A 13,589-nucleotide genomic window follows, 5' to 3' on the forward strand; every position below is an offset into this window, starting at 1 on the left:
TGCCATGCATGCTTTGTAAGCTCTTTGAGGACCATGAAGGTCAGATGAAACCATGAAGATGTGAATAAAATAATACAGGGACAGTTGGGGTTATTTGGGGTTAATCAGAATAGTTTCATTGATGACAGCTGTACGATGATTACTTTTGAAAATAAGATTGAATGGATGGATGAAAAAACGGTAGGGCTAAATGCAAGTCAAGTCAAAATAGGAAACATTGTATTGTGTAGTATTTTAGATTGTTGAATTCGGCGAAAACTGTGGCAAGAAGCTTTTTCAAATGTACTTCACTTTACTTATTTACTGAGGAAATTAAGATTTAAAAAATAAATACACTGGGAATTTTTTTTAGTAAAATGCTAGAGAGTAAGTTTTAGATTCAAGAGGACAAGCTGAAGACATGCCTACAGTTGTTAGCATTTGTTATAGATGAATTTATGAGATATATATATATATATATATATATATATATATATATATATATATATATATATATATATATATATATATATATATATATATATATATATATGAGAGAGAGAGAGAGAGAGAGAGAGAGAGAGAGAGAGAGAGAGTCTGGAAAATAGCACTCTGCTTTTGGATTTTTTGAATGAAATGCCAAATGACAAAGTGATAAAACTACTTGGCAAACTAATGATAGAGTGAGAATAAAAGTATGCGTATAGGAAGACAGTTCATGGTATAGGTATTTCATAGCGGGGAGTTGCATAGGGATCCTACAGAAATGAATATTCTTGTACCTGTAGGTGTAACTAAACCGAAAGTGTTAATTCACAGGCCTGATGCTTAGCATCTCCCCTACTATAACTGACAAGCAGGCAACCAGTCCTTATCAGCCAGAAGCAAACGAGGGGAGGGAAGAGACAGGAGTGGAGAGTGCTTGCTACTAACTGCAGGCCCTCAGTAATCATGGCTTTCCTAAAGCTTGGAAGACTTTGTTTGCTCTCGCTAATGTTCATGGCTATGGTGAGTTACATTAGTCCACTTATTACAGCATTACTACTTTTATTTTGTACTTTAATTAGTCTTAAACTTGTCAGCTGTACTGAACAATCACAGAAGTCAGAATGTTTCCTAATATTTTTGGTTTGCATTAACAAAGTATATATTTTATAAACACATAAAATGTCAAAATGAGCATTTGCATTTCAAAGTTTATTTAACTCATCAATGTAGAAGCAGTATTAAAACTATTAAATGTGAATGTTAAATAATAAAGAAGAACACAATCATTTAACACCTGTGCAAGTTTTAAATATTCTTGAATTTTCTTATGTTATTTATAAAATTTATTACATAATTATTCTGTATATATCCTGGGCCTGTACCTATAGGGGGGAAAACACTAGTAGTTAAAATTAAAGAAGCCAAAGTAAAAATGTCCTTGCTTAACTCATATGCATATGTAATCAGACAATTTATTCAATTAGTGCTACAAATTGTTTGATGTACCCTGTTGTTAGGGCAAGCTTAGCAACAAAGAGATGGTCAAAGAGATGCAGCTGTTTCATAAGAAAACAAAGATCAGCATTCATGTGGCATTTGCATGTAGCGAGACGTCACATACATTGAGTGAGAAATAATGTAGGTAAATTTTTTGAGTACAGTATTACTGACTTACATTTAGGGCACATGTTTTTGAGGTAGGACATCGATAGGGTGTAAGGTGTGTTCCTGTGTTTGAGAGTAAACAGTAAAGGCAGACTGTATGTAGGTAGCTAAAAAAAAAAGTCCACAATTTGCATAAAAGAAGTATTTATCCTATTATCAACAACTTAATCCATTCTTTCATCATACTTTTATAATAGTGTATGGTATTTTCAATAATGATTATATAGAATTGCATAGTGAACACAGTTTGGTGATTTCCATGTAACACACCTGCTGGTAAATTGAATCGGTCATCTGCAGTAAGTGCTTTATCAGGGTGATGGTGATGGAGCATGTGTCAGGAACACTGGGCGGAAGGCAGGAATATACACGCTGAATAGGAGATGGTTCCAAAAATCAAGTTAGTCATCGCTGTATTATTCTTTTTTTTTTCCTTTTTCTGTAAAAGCTGGTCTAAGCCAAAACAAACTTGCCAAGCAACATACTAAAAGTTTCTATGAACTGTAGTGAAGATAGCCGCACAAATACACACAAACACAATCACATTTATAAATGTAGAAATAACTTAAATATTTGTGTTTAAGGCAACAAAAACTGCAACAGGGTTCAAGAGAAAGAAGCGAGAGTGGATTCTCCCACCAATGAAACTCAGAGAGAATGTAGACTACACAAAGCAAGAATTCGTTTCAAAGGTAAGCATACACTGTTAAATCTTGTAAGTGAAATCTAGGTTTGAGAACATATATGAAAGAAAAGCCTGGAAGAAGACAGAGATCAGTTTTCTCACATAACTTTGACATGTTAAGATCAGTTTTAGAGTTCAGAGCAAGACTCAGCCTATGAAATACGCCCTAGGGACATCAGAGAGGAACTTGACTTACAAGTTTTTCAAACTTAAAGGACAAGGACAAACGTTTTACTTTTTACATTTGGCCAAATATATGAGACAGAACTACACTCCTGGTCAAAAACAAGGCCCAAGCTAAAAATGGTAAAATATTAAGTCTTAACAACAAATCATTTGTCAGAAAATCAGCAAGACTTAAACAAATGCACTCCTAAGACCTGTGCTAGCATTTGCTCATTTACATTTGCTGCAGGGAACAACTACTTTGACCCAATTCAAACTAACATGTCTGGGTGTACTAAATACATACAATAAAATAAAAATAAAAATCTGTCAGCAAGTTTAGCCACAAGCCTTAAACATTTCAAGAAATCAAAGGGAAAAGCTGTAACATACTAAGTTCTTGCTAATTTCCTGACCAAAGATGTGCTGTTAAGACCATTAAAAGCTTAATATTTCGCCATTTTGGGCTTGGCACACTTTTTGCTCAGGAGTGTATGATTAGTCCTACGGTGAGTAATTTAATAACGGTCATGTTTTACAATAACAAGGACACAAAGCATCATTTATGTGATGTGATGAGATGTTTGGTTTGTCTTCACACCCTGGGTGAAGTAGACAGGATTATAAGGGAGGATCACCTGAATATTTCCTCATAGCATAATTGAAGCCTGTTGTGGTTCAAATGCCAGAATTGGTTTGCTTTCACACAGCAACATGGTAATGAAGGTAAAACAACAACATAAAGGAAGATGTTTTATGGGGAAAATATTTTCCTATTTTCCTAAGTTGAGAAACTATTCTAGCTAAACCTTGGTGCAAAGCAAATTTTTTAATACAAAAAATACATTTACACAATGTAGACAAATTCCAAGTAGTGAAAAAGGAAATAGGGTTGACAAAGACAAGATTCATAAAAGATTTTAAAAAGGTGAGAAAAAAGGTGAGAAAAAAGGTGATTTAAAATGTGGTGACATTCACAAAAGCATCATAAATGTGGGCATTCACCAAAACTGTCTGTCTAACTGTCATCTAAAGATGGTTATTAGTGTGACCAAATCTATTTTAGAAAGATTACATTTTGGGATAATGTAAACTGGCTTATGTATACAGTATTATCCCAGTAAATCATAACATCCCCAATGTAGTCAATATCTAAATTTTTATGTAAAAAGTAACATTATACTACATAAATTTTAATTAAAAAATTTTAAATTAGCATTTGATTTCTTTACAAAGAGAATCAAAAAGTCAAATGGACAATCAACAAAAAGGGGATGTACTGACTCACGCTAAAATTGTGTTTCCAGATTTCCAAATTTGCCATCACCTTATTTGTGGGTTTAAATAGATTCTTCAAACGAATTTGTCTGGCTTTATTTGGGAAATCTAAGTATGAAGAAATGTCTATTTGTCAAGTCATGCTGGCGTGGGTTCGTGGTAAGTGCTCCACCTTGTGGAGGATCTTCCTCTTGTTAAACTTGAGTGACTGAGTGGGTGAGACACAAGCCAGATACATAAGGGTTTAATGCTTGCATGGATAGCTAGATGGCTGAAGAATAGATTTGTTTTGATTTGTTTAGATAAGGTCTGATAAAGAAACTGAAGGCAAACCATTTGAGTACCAACTGCGAGGGCCCGGTGCTGACCAGGAGCCATTTAACCTATTTGTTGTCAACCCCCAAAACGGCTTCGTCAGAATCACAGGGATTCTGGACAGAGAGAATGTAGCACAGTACAATGTGAGTTGGAAGTTTTTATTCTTGCAGAAATTATACTTGCAATTTCCATTTGCAGTTATGTACAAGTTTGAGCATTATTTAAAATCTTGACTGAGTGATATCTGTATGATACACGCTCGTACTGTAGCTGACTGGGATTGCTAAGTACAAAGATGGCAGACTGGCTGAGGAAGAAATTCAGCTGAGAATACAGGTTGAAGATGAGAATGACAATCCCCCAAAGTTTAAGCTATTCAAAGGGTTTGTAACAGAATGCAGCAAAATAGGTATGTATGCACTATGAATCCTTCCCTTAACTAAAATCCCCTTGTCTGTAAAACAGACTGTGATAGATTTTTCCTCCTTATATAAAAATGTGGCAAATTTTTTTAATACCCAATAGCATGTTTCCAACACCACTGTAGGAACCCCTGTCATGCAGATAACTGCTGAGGATGCAGATGAACAGGGGACACCCAATGCAAAGATTGCATACAGTATATTGAGGCAAATTCCAGAAGAATCTGGCCCTATGTTCACCATTGACAGAGATACTGGAGAGATCTATGTTAAAGAACGCACCATGGATAGGGAGGTATGTGATATTAAGATAATCTGTCGACGAATGATTGTGTGTGTGTGTGTGTGTGTGTGTGTTTGTTTGTGTGCGGCCAATTAAGCAATCTTAACTTTAAAGTAACATTAACTTTGTAACTTTGTAACAGTAACTTTAAAATGTCTAATGAATGGAAGTCTCTTACCTCTGGTTTATCTCCTACAGGTATATGATTCATACACTTTAATAGTGCAAGGTGTAGATATGGATGGAGCACTGAACGGTAACACAGGAACTGGAACGGTGGAGATTAAGGTTTTGGACATAAATGACAATGTTCCTACTCTTGAAAAAGATGAGGTAACAAAGTAGATTTATAATATTTTAAAGTACAATATGTTCATCAATCTGGTAGCTATACTCATTGACCATTTTATTAACTACACCTGCCACTCAAGTCAGCTTTATTTCAGCTTTATTTCTATTCCTACAGAAAGCAAAGAATGTAAATACAGTTTGCTTGAACAGTAATAATAAAACAAAAAAAAGAAAAGCAATTTTAGTCAAGATCATTAACTAAGATGTTAATACTTAAATATTACTATAATTATTGACTTAATATATGACTGAAAGACTGTAAATACAGTATGTACATATATACACATTATTTCCTGATGCATTAGTGACTAGTGCAGGTATTAATTCATTATTCTGAAAGCATTAGTCAGATATCAATATGCAGTCATAATGCTGAAAGGTATACACAGGTTTTAGAGCAACATATACTTCCATCCAGATTCCATCCCATCTTTACTTCTGAAAGACTCTGCCTCAATAAGATACTCTTTTTATACCGAATCATGTTACTGACCTGCTGGCAATTAACCTAATTAGTTGAAAATTTTTCCTCCAGCTGTTTCTTTTAATATCACTTACTTTCCCAGCCTTTTGTTGCCCCATCCCAACTTTTTGAGACGTGTTGCGGCCATCAAATTCAAAATTACCTTTTTTTTTTTTTTCTTAAAACGGTACATTTCCTAGTCTAAACATTTGATATGTTTGCTATGTTCTATTGTGAATAACATTCAGGTTCATGAGATTTGCAAATCATTGCATTCTGTTTTTATTTACATTTTACACAGTGTCCCAAATATTTTGGAATTGTGGTTGTGTAAATATGAGGTTGTATAAATATCGTAGGTTTATTGTATCTTTAATTGTTGTGAGTGAGGTTTTTAAGATTCAGGTAGGTAATTACATTTAAAAATGGTGGTCTAAAAGCAAAAAGCCCTACCACCTGATGACTTTTTTCATTATTTCTCATAGCTCCTCCCAAACTAACATGCCAATATCACTGTCAATTTTGCAATAGTAAATCTTTTTATAAGTAGTACTATATTGGTTCCTTTTCACTAAAGGTTGAAGCAGAGGATTATCCAATAACTTTCAGTTATTGTACACGTACAAAAACTTTCAGTTATTGTACACGTACAAAATGTCCTTTATGGCAGTTGTGCCTGATAAATAGGCCAATATATGAAGCTACAAGGTACCGACATGCAATTTTCCCTCTTGTACAATTACAAATGAATAAAATTATAAATAGGTATGATGCATGCTTAAATATTTATGCATAAGAAATTGTCTACTGCATGAACTGTAAATATTGGCTAAACAAACCGGGACTAGTTCTGACAGGGAAAAGGTTGCTTAATTTTCTACCAAAGAATTATGTTGAGCTACTTATGACAATTATGTTTTTGTCTCCTACTTTAGTATACTGGTGCTATTGATGAAGGTGCAGTTAATGTGGTTGTGATGAGAATCAAAGCTCTGGATAAAGATTTGAAGAATACTGATAACTGGCTGGCCGTCTTTGACATTGTGAAGGGTAACGAAGACGAACTCTTCACTATAGAAACAGACCCCAAAACAAATGAGGGCATTTTAAAGCTTGTCAAGGTATAAATGTTTGTTGCTGTTGTTGTTGTTGTTATTGCGGGGGGAGGGGGGGGGATACGCTCCTGAATTTCAATTGTTCTAATCATATTTTCTTTTTTTCCTTTTCCTCATCTCTGCTATCTTACTCGATGCATGAAGCCTGTGGATTATGAAAAGGTCAAAATGCTGGATCTTGACTTGGCCATTTCAAACGTAGCTCCTTTTATAAATGGAACTGCACTGTCCTTGGGTCTCAGTTTTGATTTCGACAGGCCTGAAGGACCTGTAATCATTGCTGGGCCTGGAGCTGGGGCAGGAGCTGGGGCAGGGGCAGGAGCTGGGGCAGGGGCAGGAGCTGGGGCAGGGGCAGGAGCTGGGGCAGGAGCTGGGGCAGGAGCTGGGGCAGGAGCTGGGGCAGGAGCTGGGGCAGGAGCTGGGGCAGGAGCTGGGGCAGGGACAGCTGTAGGGGTTGGATTGGATGTGAATACAGACATAGATGTTGGAGTAGATGCAGGTGTAGATGCTGGGGCAAATGCAGGTGCTGGTGTAGGAGTTGCACCTGGTGTCAAACCTGACACCAAGCCTGGAGCTAAACCTAATGACAATACTGGCTCCAAACCTGGAATTAAACATGGTTCTAAACCAGGCAAAAAGCCAACACCAGGAGGAAAGAACTATCCAGTAAAAATCAGCATAAACAATTTGCCTGAAGGCCCAGGCTTTTCACCATCAGTGAAGGAGTTGCCTGTGTCAGAGAACCCAGAGGAAATGCATGTTCCCATGGTCATTGGTTCCTTTCCTGCCTTGGATCTTGATACTGGAGAAATTGCTGAAAATGTCAGGCAAGTTTGAAGATAAATTTGATAAATCAACTTCAGGATCTATATTCAGCAGTCCTTAAAACAAGATTACATTTAATCCCATGCTTATAGCAGTGAGAAGAATGTTCTGAGAGATTAAACCTTCTGAATGTAGTGTTTGGAAAGTTTTTAATGCCTTTATTGACATATATTAAATTGCAAACACAGGTATGCAAAAGGATATGATCCAGAGAACTGGCTATCCATTGATGAGGAGACATCAGAAATTAAATTGATGAAGATACCAGATCGAGAGTCAAAGTCCCTCGTTAATGGATCCTACATCGCAAAAATCCTCTGTATGACACGAGGCAAGACGGACTGTGCTAAGAATTTGTTCAAGAAAATAAGAATTTTGTATTTCATTTAATAGGGATGATATATACACTTACCATGGGGAAAGAATGTGACTTTGACAGGGATGTGGATGTTGGTTTGAGTATTTCAGAAACTTCTGATCACCTGGGATTTTCCCACATGAGTATATAGAATTTAAACAGAATTGTGCAAAACAAACAAACAAAAAAACATCCCTTGAGGCAGATGAGATACAACAGCAGAAGTCCATGTCAGGTTACACTTCTGTCAGACAAGAACAGGAATCAGAGGCTAAAGTGGGCGCAGACTCACTGAAACTAGGCAGGTGAATAATTGGAACAAAAAAGGTGGTGTTTTTCCAATCCTGTCCAACCGTCCAGTTTCGGTAAGCCTGTGTCCATCTACAAAATGGACACTCATTGGATGGTTTTTTGTTTTATGCATTATTCTAAATAAATTTCTGTTGTGCATGAATATCCCAAGAAATCAGCAGGTGATTTTTAAAAAACACCATCTTTCACCAATAGCCCATCTGTCACCAACAACCATACTATGGTCAAAGTGACTGAGATCACATTTTCCCCCATGCTAATGGCTGATGGGAACGTTAACTGAAGCTCTTGACCTGAATCTGCATGATTTTATGCATTGTGTTGCTGCCACATGATTGGATAATTGCATGATTGAGCAGCAGTACAGGTGTTCCTATTAAAATGAGTCTCCTGTTAGTGTACTTTGTCTCTCATTATACTGTATTTGCCCTACGTGTGCAATAGAATTTTAAGTACTTTTTTTTTTTTTTTTACTTACTTAGATGTGCCACCCAAGACAGCTACTGGAACAATAGCCCTAAAGGTGCAGGATTCAAATGACCATTGTCCTACACTGACCAGCACCTTCCAGAGTATCTGTTCTGATAGTAATGTGGTAAACGTGACTGCATTCGATGAGGATGACTATCCCAATGGAAAGCCTTATAAATTTGTTCTGATAGAGGAGGAGACTCATGGAAAATGGGAGATGGTTCCTGTAAATGGTAAAGCAGACAGCCGTTATTCTAACTTATTATATTCATTCTAACTATTAAAACGAAGATATGTATATTATTTTCTAAAATGTGTAATACTCATTTACTGATTTCTCTTTTTAAGAAACAAGTGTCAGCTTCCATGCTAAGGATTTTCTGTGGCTAGGATTTTATGAGCTCAGTTTGGAGATTTTTGACAGGCAGGGTTTGGGATGTAAAGACAAACAAAAATTTCAATTAGAAGTGTGCACCTGTCAAGAAGGTGGCACATGTGACCTCAAACTAGCCCATCAGCATGGTTCTTCAGCCAAATTGGGGTTTCCTGCCATTGGAGTGCTTATTGTGGCACTAATTCTGCTCATCTGTGAGTTGAATCAAAAACATTCATACAGAATTTTCATGTTTCCTCCTGTTTTATAGACCACTGCCCATCATCGATGTTACAATATGCACAGAATTCAGTGTTCTGTTTGATACTGATAGCATGTTTTGCAATTTTTTTGCAATGTTTTCAGTGATTCCACTGTTGCTGTTATTCTGTCAGTGTGGGACATTTGGGGAATTCTCACAGCTGCCTTTCGATACAAAAGAATATCTTATCGAATACCACACTGAAGGCCAGGGGGAAGACAAGGTAAATTACAACTATTATAACTTCACACATTTTTATGATGCAGCTACAGCATTCAAAGAAATAATAAATGTGGATTTTGGTTGCAACAACTGAACTTAATATGGAAAGTGACCAACAAAATGGAGGGACTGGTTAAAATTTGTCTGCCAAATTGCTTGCCAACTTAGTGATTAAACTTCATACCCAAAGTATTTTTCATGAGACAACAACTCATCTGACAACACTGAAACAATACTGTACTTTTACCATAACATACATTTCACTAGTAACATTTGTATTGCTTCTTTGCAGTTGGTGCCTCTGATGTTTGCTCCCGTTGTGGCAGACCAACAAACTGTGGCAGCGTTTGGTAACACTTTCAACAAGGCCTCCATGGTGCAAAGCGCACAGGGCTTTGATACCAGGGTGCTCAATAACAAGCTACAAAGGGGGGTTATGGAGGTTGACAGCATGTCTGAATATCAACACAACACACTACAAGCTCAGCACGCTCTAGAATCTACCCATAGAAACACTCTCCATTCTGCATCATTTCGCCAGAAGGTGCATAATATTTATGAAGAGATTGCACTGCCAGATTGCTATCTCCATGACTATTTCTCTCAGGTAGGAAATCAAATACATCTTATTCATATGTAGTAGGGATGCTGAAACATCATCAATGCTAACGCTACAGTGGACAATAAGTGCAAAGAACAAAAACAAACCAAAAACACAACAGCAAATCAGAAACTGCAGAACCTGAGCTCAAAATGGTAACGTAGGTGCTTAATAAACATTGCAAGCTTGTTGCTGATTGGACATGGCTTATGACTATCACAAGAATTATTTCCCTTTTTTTTTTTAGCCTGTTGCATAGTTAGCCTAATGAAAATGATGTTATAGTAAAGAGCAGTTCTTTCTTCTGAACCACCTCCTCAAGGCTGGTTTTCAGCTTTTGTTTACTTATATTAATGCTGTGCAAAACTGATAGCACATTTGAAATACCATCATATGAATGTCCTTAATAAGAATAAGCATGAATAAAAGTATCCATAGATTCAGTTTGACTCATATTTCCTTGGTTACTAAGTGGGTATTGGAACTGAATCAGTTATCAGCAGTATTTAGAAATCTAATAATATATAATTAATATATATATATATATATATATATATATATATATATATATATATATATATATATATATATATATATATATATATATATATATATAGGATTAGGACATATCTAATATGTAGGCCTATTTTTACATGCTCATGTAATCCCACAAATACTGAGAATCATTTCTTACCTTTCATTACAGAAAGCAAGATTTCTGGCTGACAGGCCTGCTCTCAATGACAGTCTGTTGATGAATAACGATGAAGGCCAGTACTATCCTCTTGACTCCGTAGACGGCTTCAGTATCCTTGAGGCAGATAATGACCTGGGTTTCCTCGATGACTTGGACACAAAATTTGTGAATTTAGCAACAATTTGCAGTCCTCCACCACCCAAATTAGAAGAAGTTGAACATATTGTCAAGTCAGTGGAAACCAGCATCAAAAGTGAGAGTTCTATAGCCAGTGGTGCAGATCTGGTTGTGAAATCTGATCAGCCACCACCACAGCAAAGCACAATCACCAATGTTACCGAGACTATCAACAAATCAAGCAGCATAAGTACTAGTCCAACACTGCTGATTCAACAGCAGCCTTTGTACTGCCTGGTGGAACATCAGGCACCAAGTGCTGTGATTTTTGCTGAAGAGCCTGTACAGGGAATGTACTTAATAAATGGGCTTGCAGCAACTCAGGGGCTAGTTCTCCAGGGTGGTAATGTACTACAGAACGCCGTAGAACAACAAGGAATATATCTGATTGATGGGATGCCTATGTTACAAGGAAATATAATGTTAGGCAACTGTCCAAATCGTGTCAGTGCAGGTAACTTAGCTGTTTCCTCTGTGCTAGTTCAGAGAGAGGAAGGCAGGGAACAACTCCAGGTTTTTCTACCTCAAGAGGCACAACCAGGGCAATCAAAGGACAAAACTGATGTAGAGTCGGGCAATGTAAAGAATATTAAGCCAGCAAAGACTCAGGTCAAATCAAAGAAGAGAACGTATGTACGCTGACTTGCCACTTTATTAGATACACGCTTTATCTTCACATCAACTGGACATATTCCCTTAATTTATATATCAGGCAGTCAGACCAGATTTTTTTATTATTATTATTATTATTATTATTATTATTTAGATGATCATTTAGAATTCAATAAAGCATTTAAATGGTCAGGACAAGTTACCTTCGCTGTCATTCTGGAATTTTCTTGCACAAATATTTATCAAGAAACAACCAGTTGCATAACAGTTTGTGGTTCAGATGGGTGGCCAGAATTGTGAAAACCAGATAAGCATTAACCAGGCAAAACACACCCAATTTGAACAATAGTATGTATTAAGAGCATGTCGGGTGCTGACGTCAGCAAATAACAAAAGTTCTGGAGGAGAATTGGATGACTGAGTGCAGTGGAAAAAAGTTGTCTGGTTGTTATTCCTTTTGTTATGATGATGATGGAAGGATCAATATCCTTCCCATAGAGAATCCATGGAGCCGTTCTCTGTGGTAGTGTAGTAGACTGCATCTCTTTATGGCTAAAGTTTATCCACACTACAATGGATACTTTCTTGACACTTACAACACGTGTATAGTCACAAAAGTATTCCCTAAACAAGACATTTTGTTTTTATTTCTGCAGTGGCTTGAACAAATGCTCAACCCTTCTCAACTTCATTGCACGTCTTTGGGATGAGGTAGAAAATATTGTTTGCAGCAACACTCGTTTAAGTATGTTACAACATTACAGTTCACTTCAATTCAAATCAACTTTATTGTCATTATATAGTACCAATACAAGGGGTGTACAGTATAATGAAACACTATCAGGCTATAATTGTCTATCATTTGTATGTGCAGGTCAAGTGTTTGGATTAATGTGGTCTCGCACAACCCAGTGGCTACAGCCATTTTTCCTCCGGCTTCACAGCCTTTTTAAATAGCATGTAGAACTTCCTCGTGACCTTGTTGGTATTACTCATCCAGGTGCTTAAAGCACCGGCTCTGGCGGTCAGTAGAAATGAAATAGAATGATGGTTACATATGTAACCGCGGTTCTATGAATTTCAGGTGACCGCCAGAGCTTGGAGCTAGAAGATTGCCAAGAGGTCACTTCGGGGTGAACCTGCCTTTAGTACCGGGGCAAAGGGCATACATGACCCAGGACACAGGTGACTGCTAATACAAACATTCGACCTGTACTTACATGTGATGGACATCCAGGTGCTTAAAGCACTGCCTCTGGCGGTCAGTAGAAATGAAATTATAAATGGGGGACGGGGGCAACAGATTTTCAATGTGGTCTCTTGGACTGTTGTACCCTACTGTGTATGTGACCTAAGATGTACTTGTCACTGATAATATGTTGTGTCATTATTCAAATTATTGCAAATGTGAATTTACCATTAATTAAATTCTTAAAGTTTTAAAAATCATTTAAAAATCCTTTATGTCTCCATATTCTGTGCTTCCATGAAAGCTTTTTTGAGATGCTATACAGATAGTGTATAAGTATTTTTGTTGGATGTTTTGGAGTTGAATTGTTGTATTTGTCATAAAACAATATAATATACCAAAGTTAATAAAAGAAAATAAAACACACATAATGCATACCTGTACAATTATGTTAATTTTCTTTGCAATAAACTCTGTTTGGTACCAATAAATCACCTGGACTGCTTTAGGTCAGTAGTAAAAGCAGTGCAAATAGCCACTAACAAAAACACATGTTCGGTTGGTCGGTGAGCCAAAAACATCACACAGCCAGCTCGCTGAATATTATTGTTAAATCAAGTTAGATCAAATATGATAAACAGTCAACCATTAAGAATTGCATTGTAACCTACAGATGAGACAGTTCTAATTATTGAGCCTTTCCTAACTATTCTCCAGCAGAGATAATGATTGCTTGAAGTTACACATTACCCACTTATTTACTGTGTCAAGGCAACGC

At 36.7% G+C, this 13,589-nt stretch overlaps 1 protein-coding gene across 3 annotated transcripts; it reads left to right on the forward strand.

Moving 5' to 3' along the window:
* Positions 1-842: 842 nt before the first annotated feature.
* On the forward strand, positions 843-13,370 carry si:ch73-74h11.1 (desmoglein-2.1). 3 transcript variants are annotated; one of them, XM_017456228.3, is made up of 15 exons: positions 866-987; positions 1,933-2,032; positions 2,217-2,324; positions 4,063-4,221; positions 4,349-4,487; positions 4,626-4,795; positions 4,982-5,116; positions 6,533-6,718; positions 6,857-7,539; positions 7,726-7,868; positions 8,690-8,911; positions 9,027-9,266; positions 9,418-9,536; positions 9,828-10,142; positions 10,843-13,370. In XM_017456228.3, the coding sequence occupies exons 3-15, from the start codon at positions 2,274-2,276 to the stop codon at positions 11,650-11,652; spliced, it is 3,372 nt and encodes a 1,123-aa protein (XP_017311717.2). In that variant the 5' UTR covers positions 866-987; positions 1,933-2,032; positions 2,217-2,273; the 3' UTR covers positions 11,653-13,370. The 3 variants fall into 3 exon arrangements, with proteins under 3 accessions (XP_017311716.2, XP_017311717.2, XP_017311718.2); XM_017456227.3 differs by lacking the exon at positions 1,933-2,032 and having other exon boundaries at positions 843-987; XM_017456229.3 differs by lacking the exons at positions 866-987; positions 1,933-2,032 and adding an exon at positions 3,790-3,919.
* Positions 13,371-13,589: the final 219 nt, after the last annotated feature.

Source organism: Ictalurus punctatus, chromosome 25 (genome assembly GCF_001660625.3).
Source record: "Ictalurus punctatus breed USDA103 chromosome 25, Coco_2.0, whole genome shotgun sequence".
Lineage (NCBI taxonomy): Eukaryota > Metazoa > Chordata > Actinopteri > Siluriformes > Ictaluridae > Ictalurus > Ictalurus punctatus.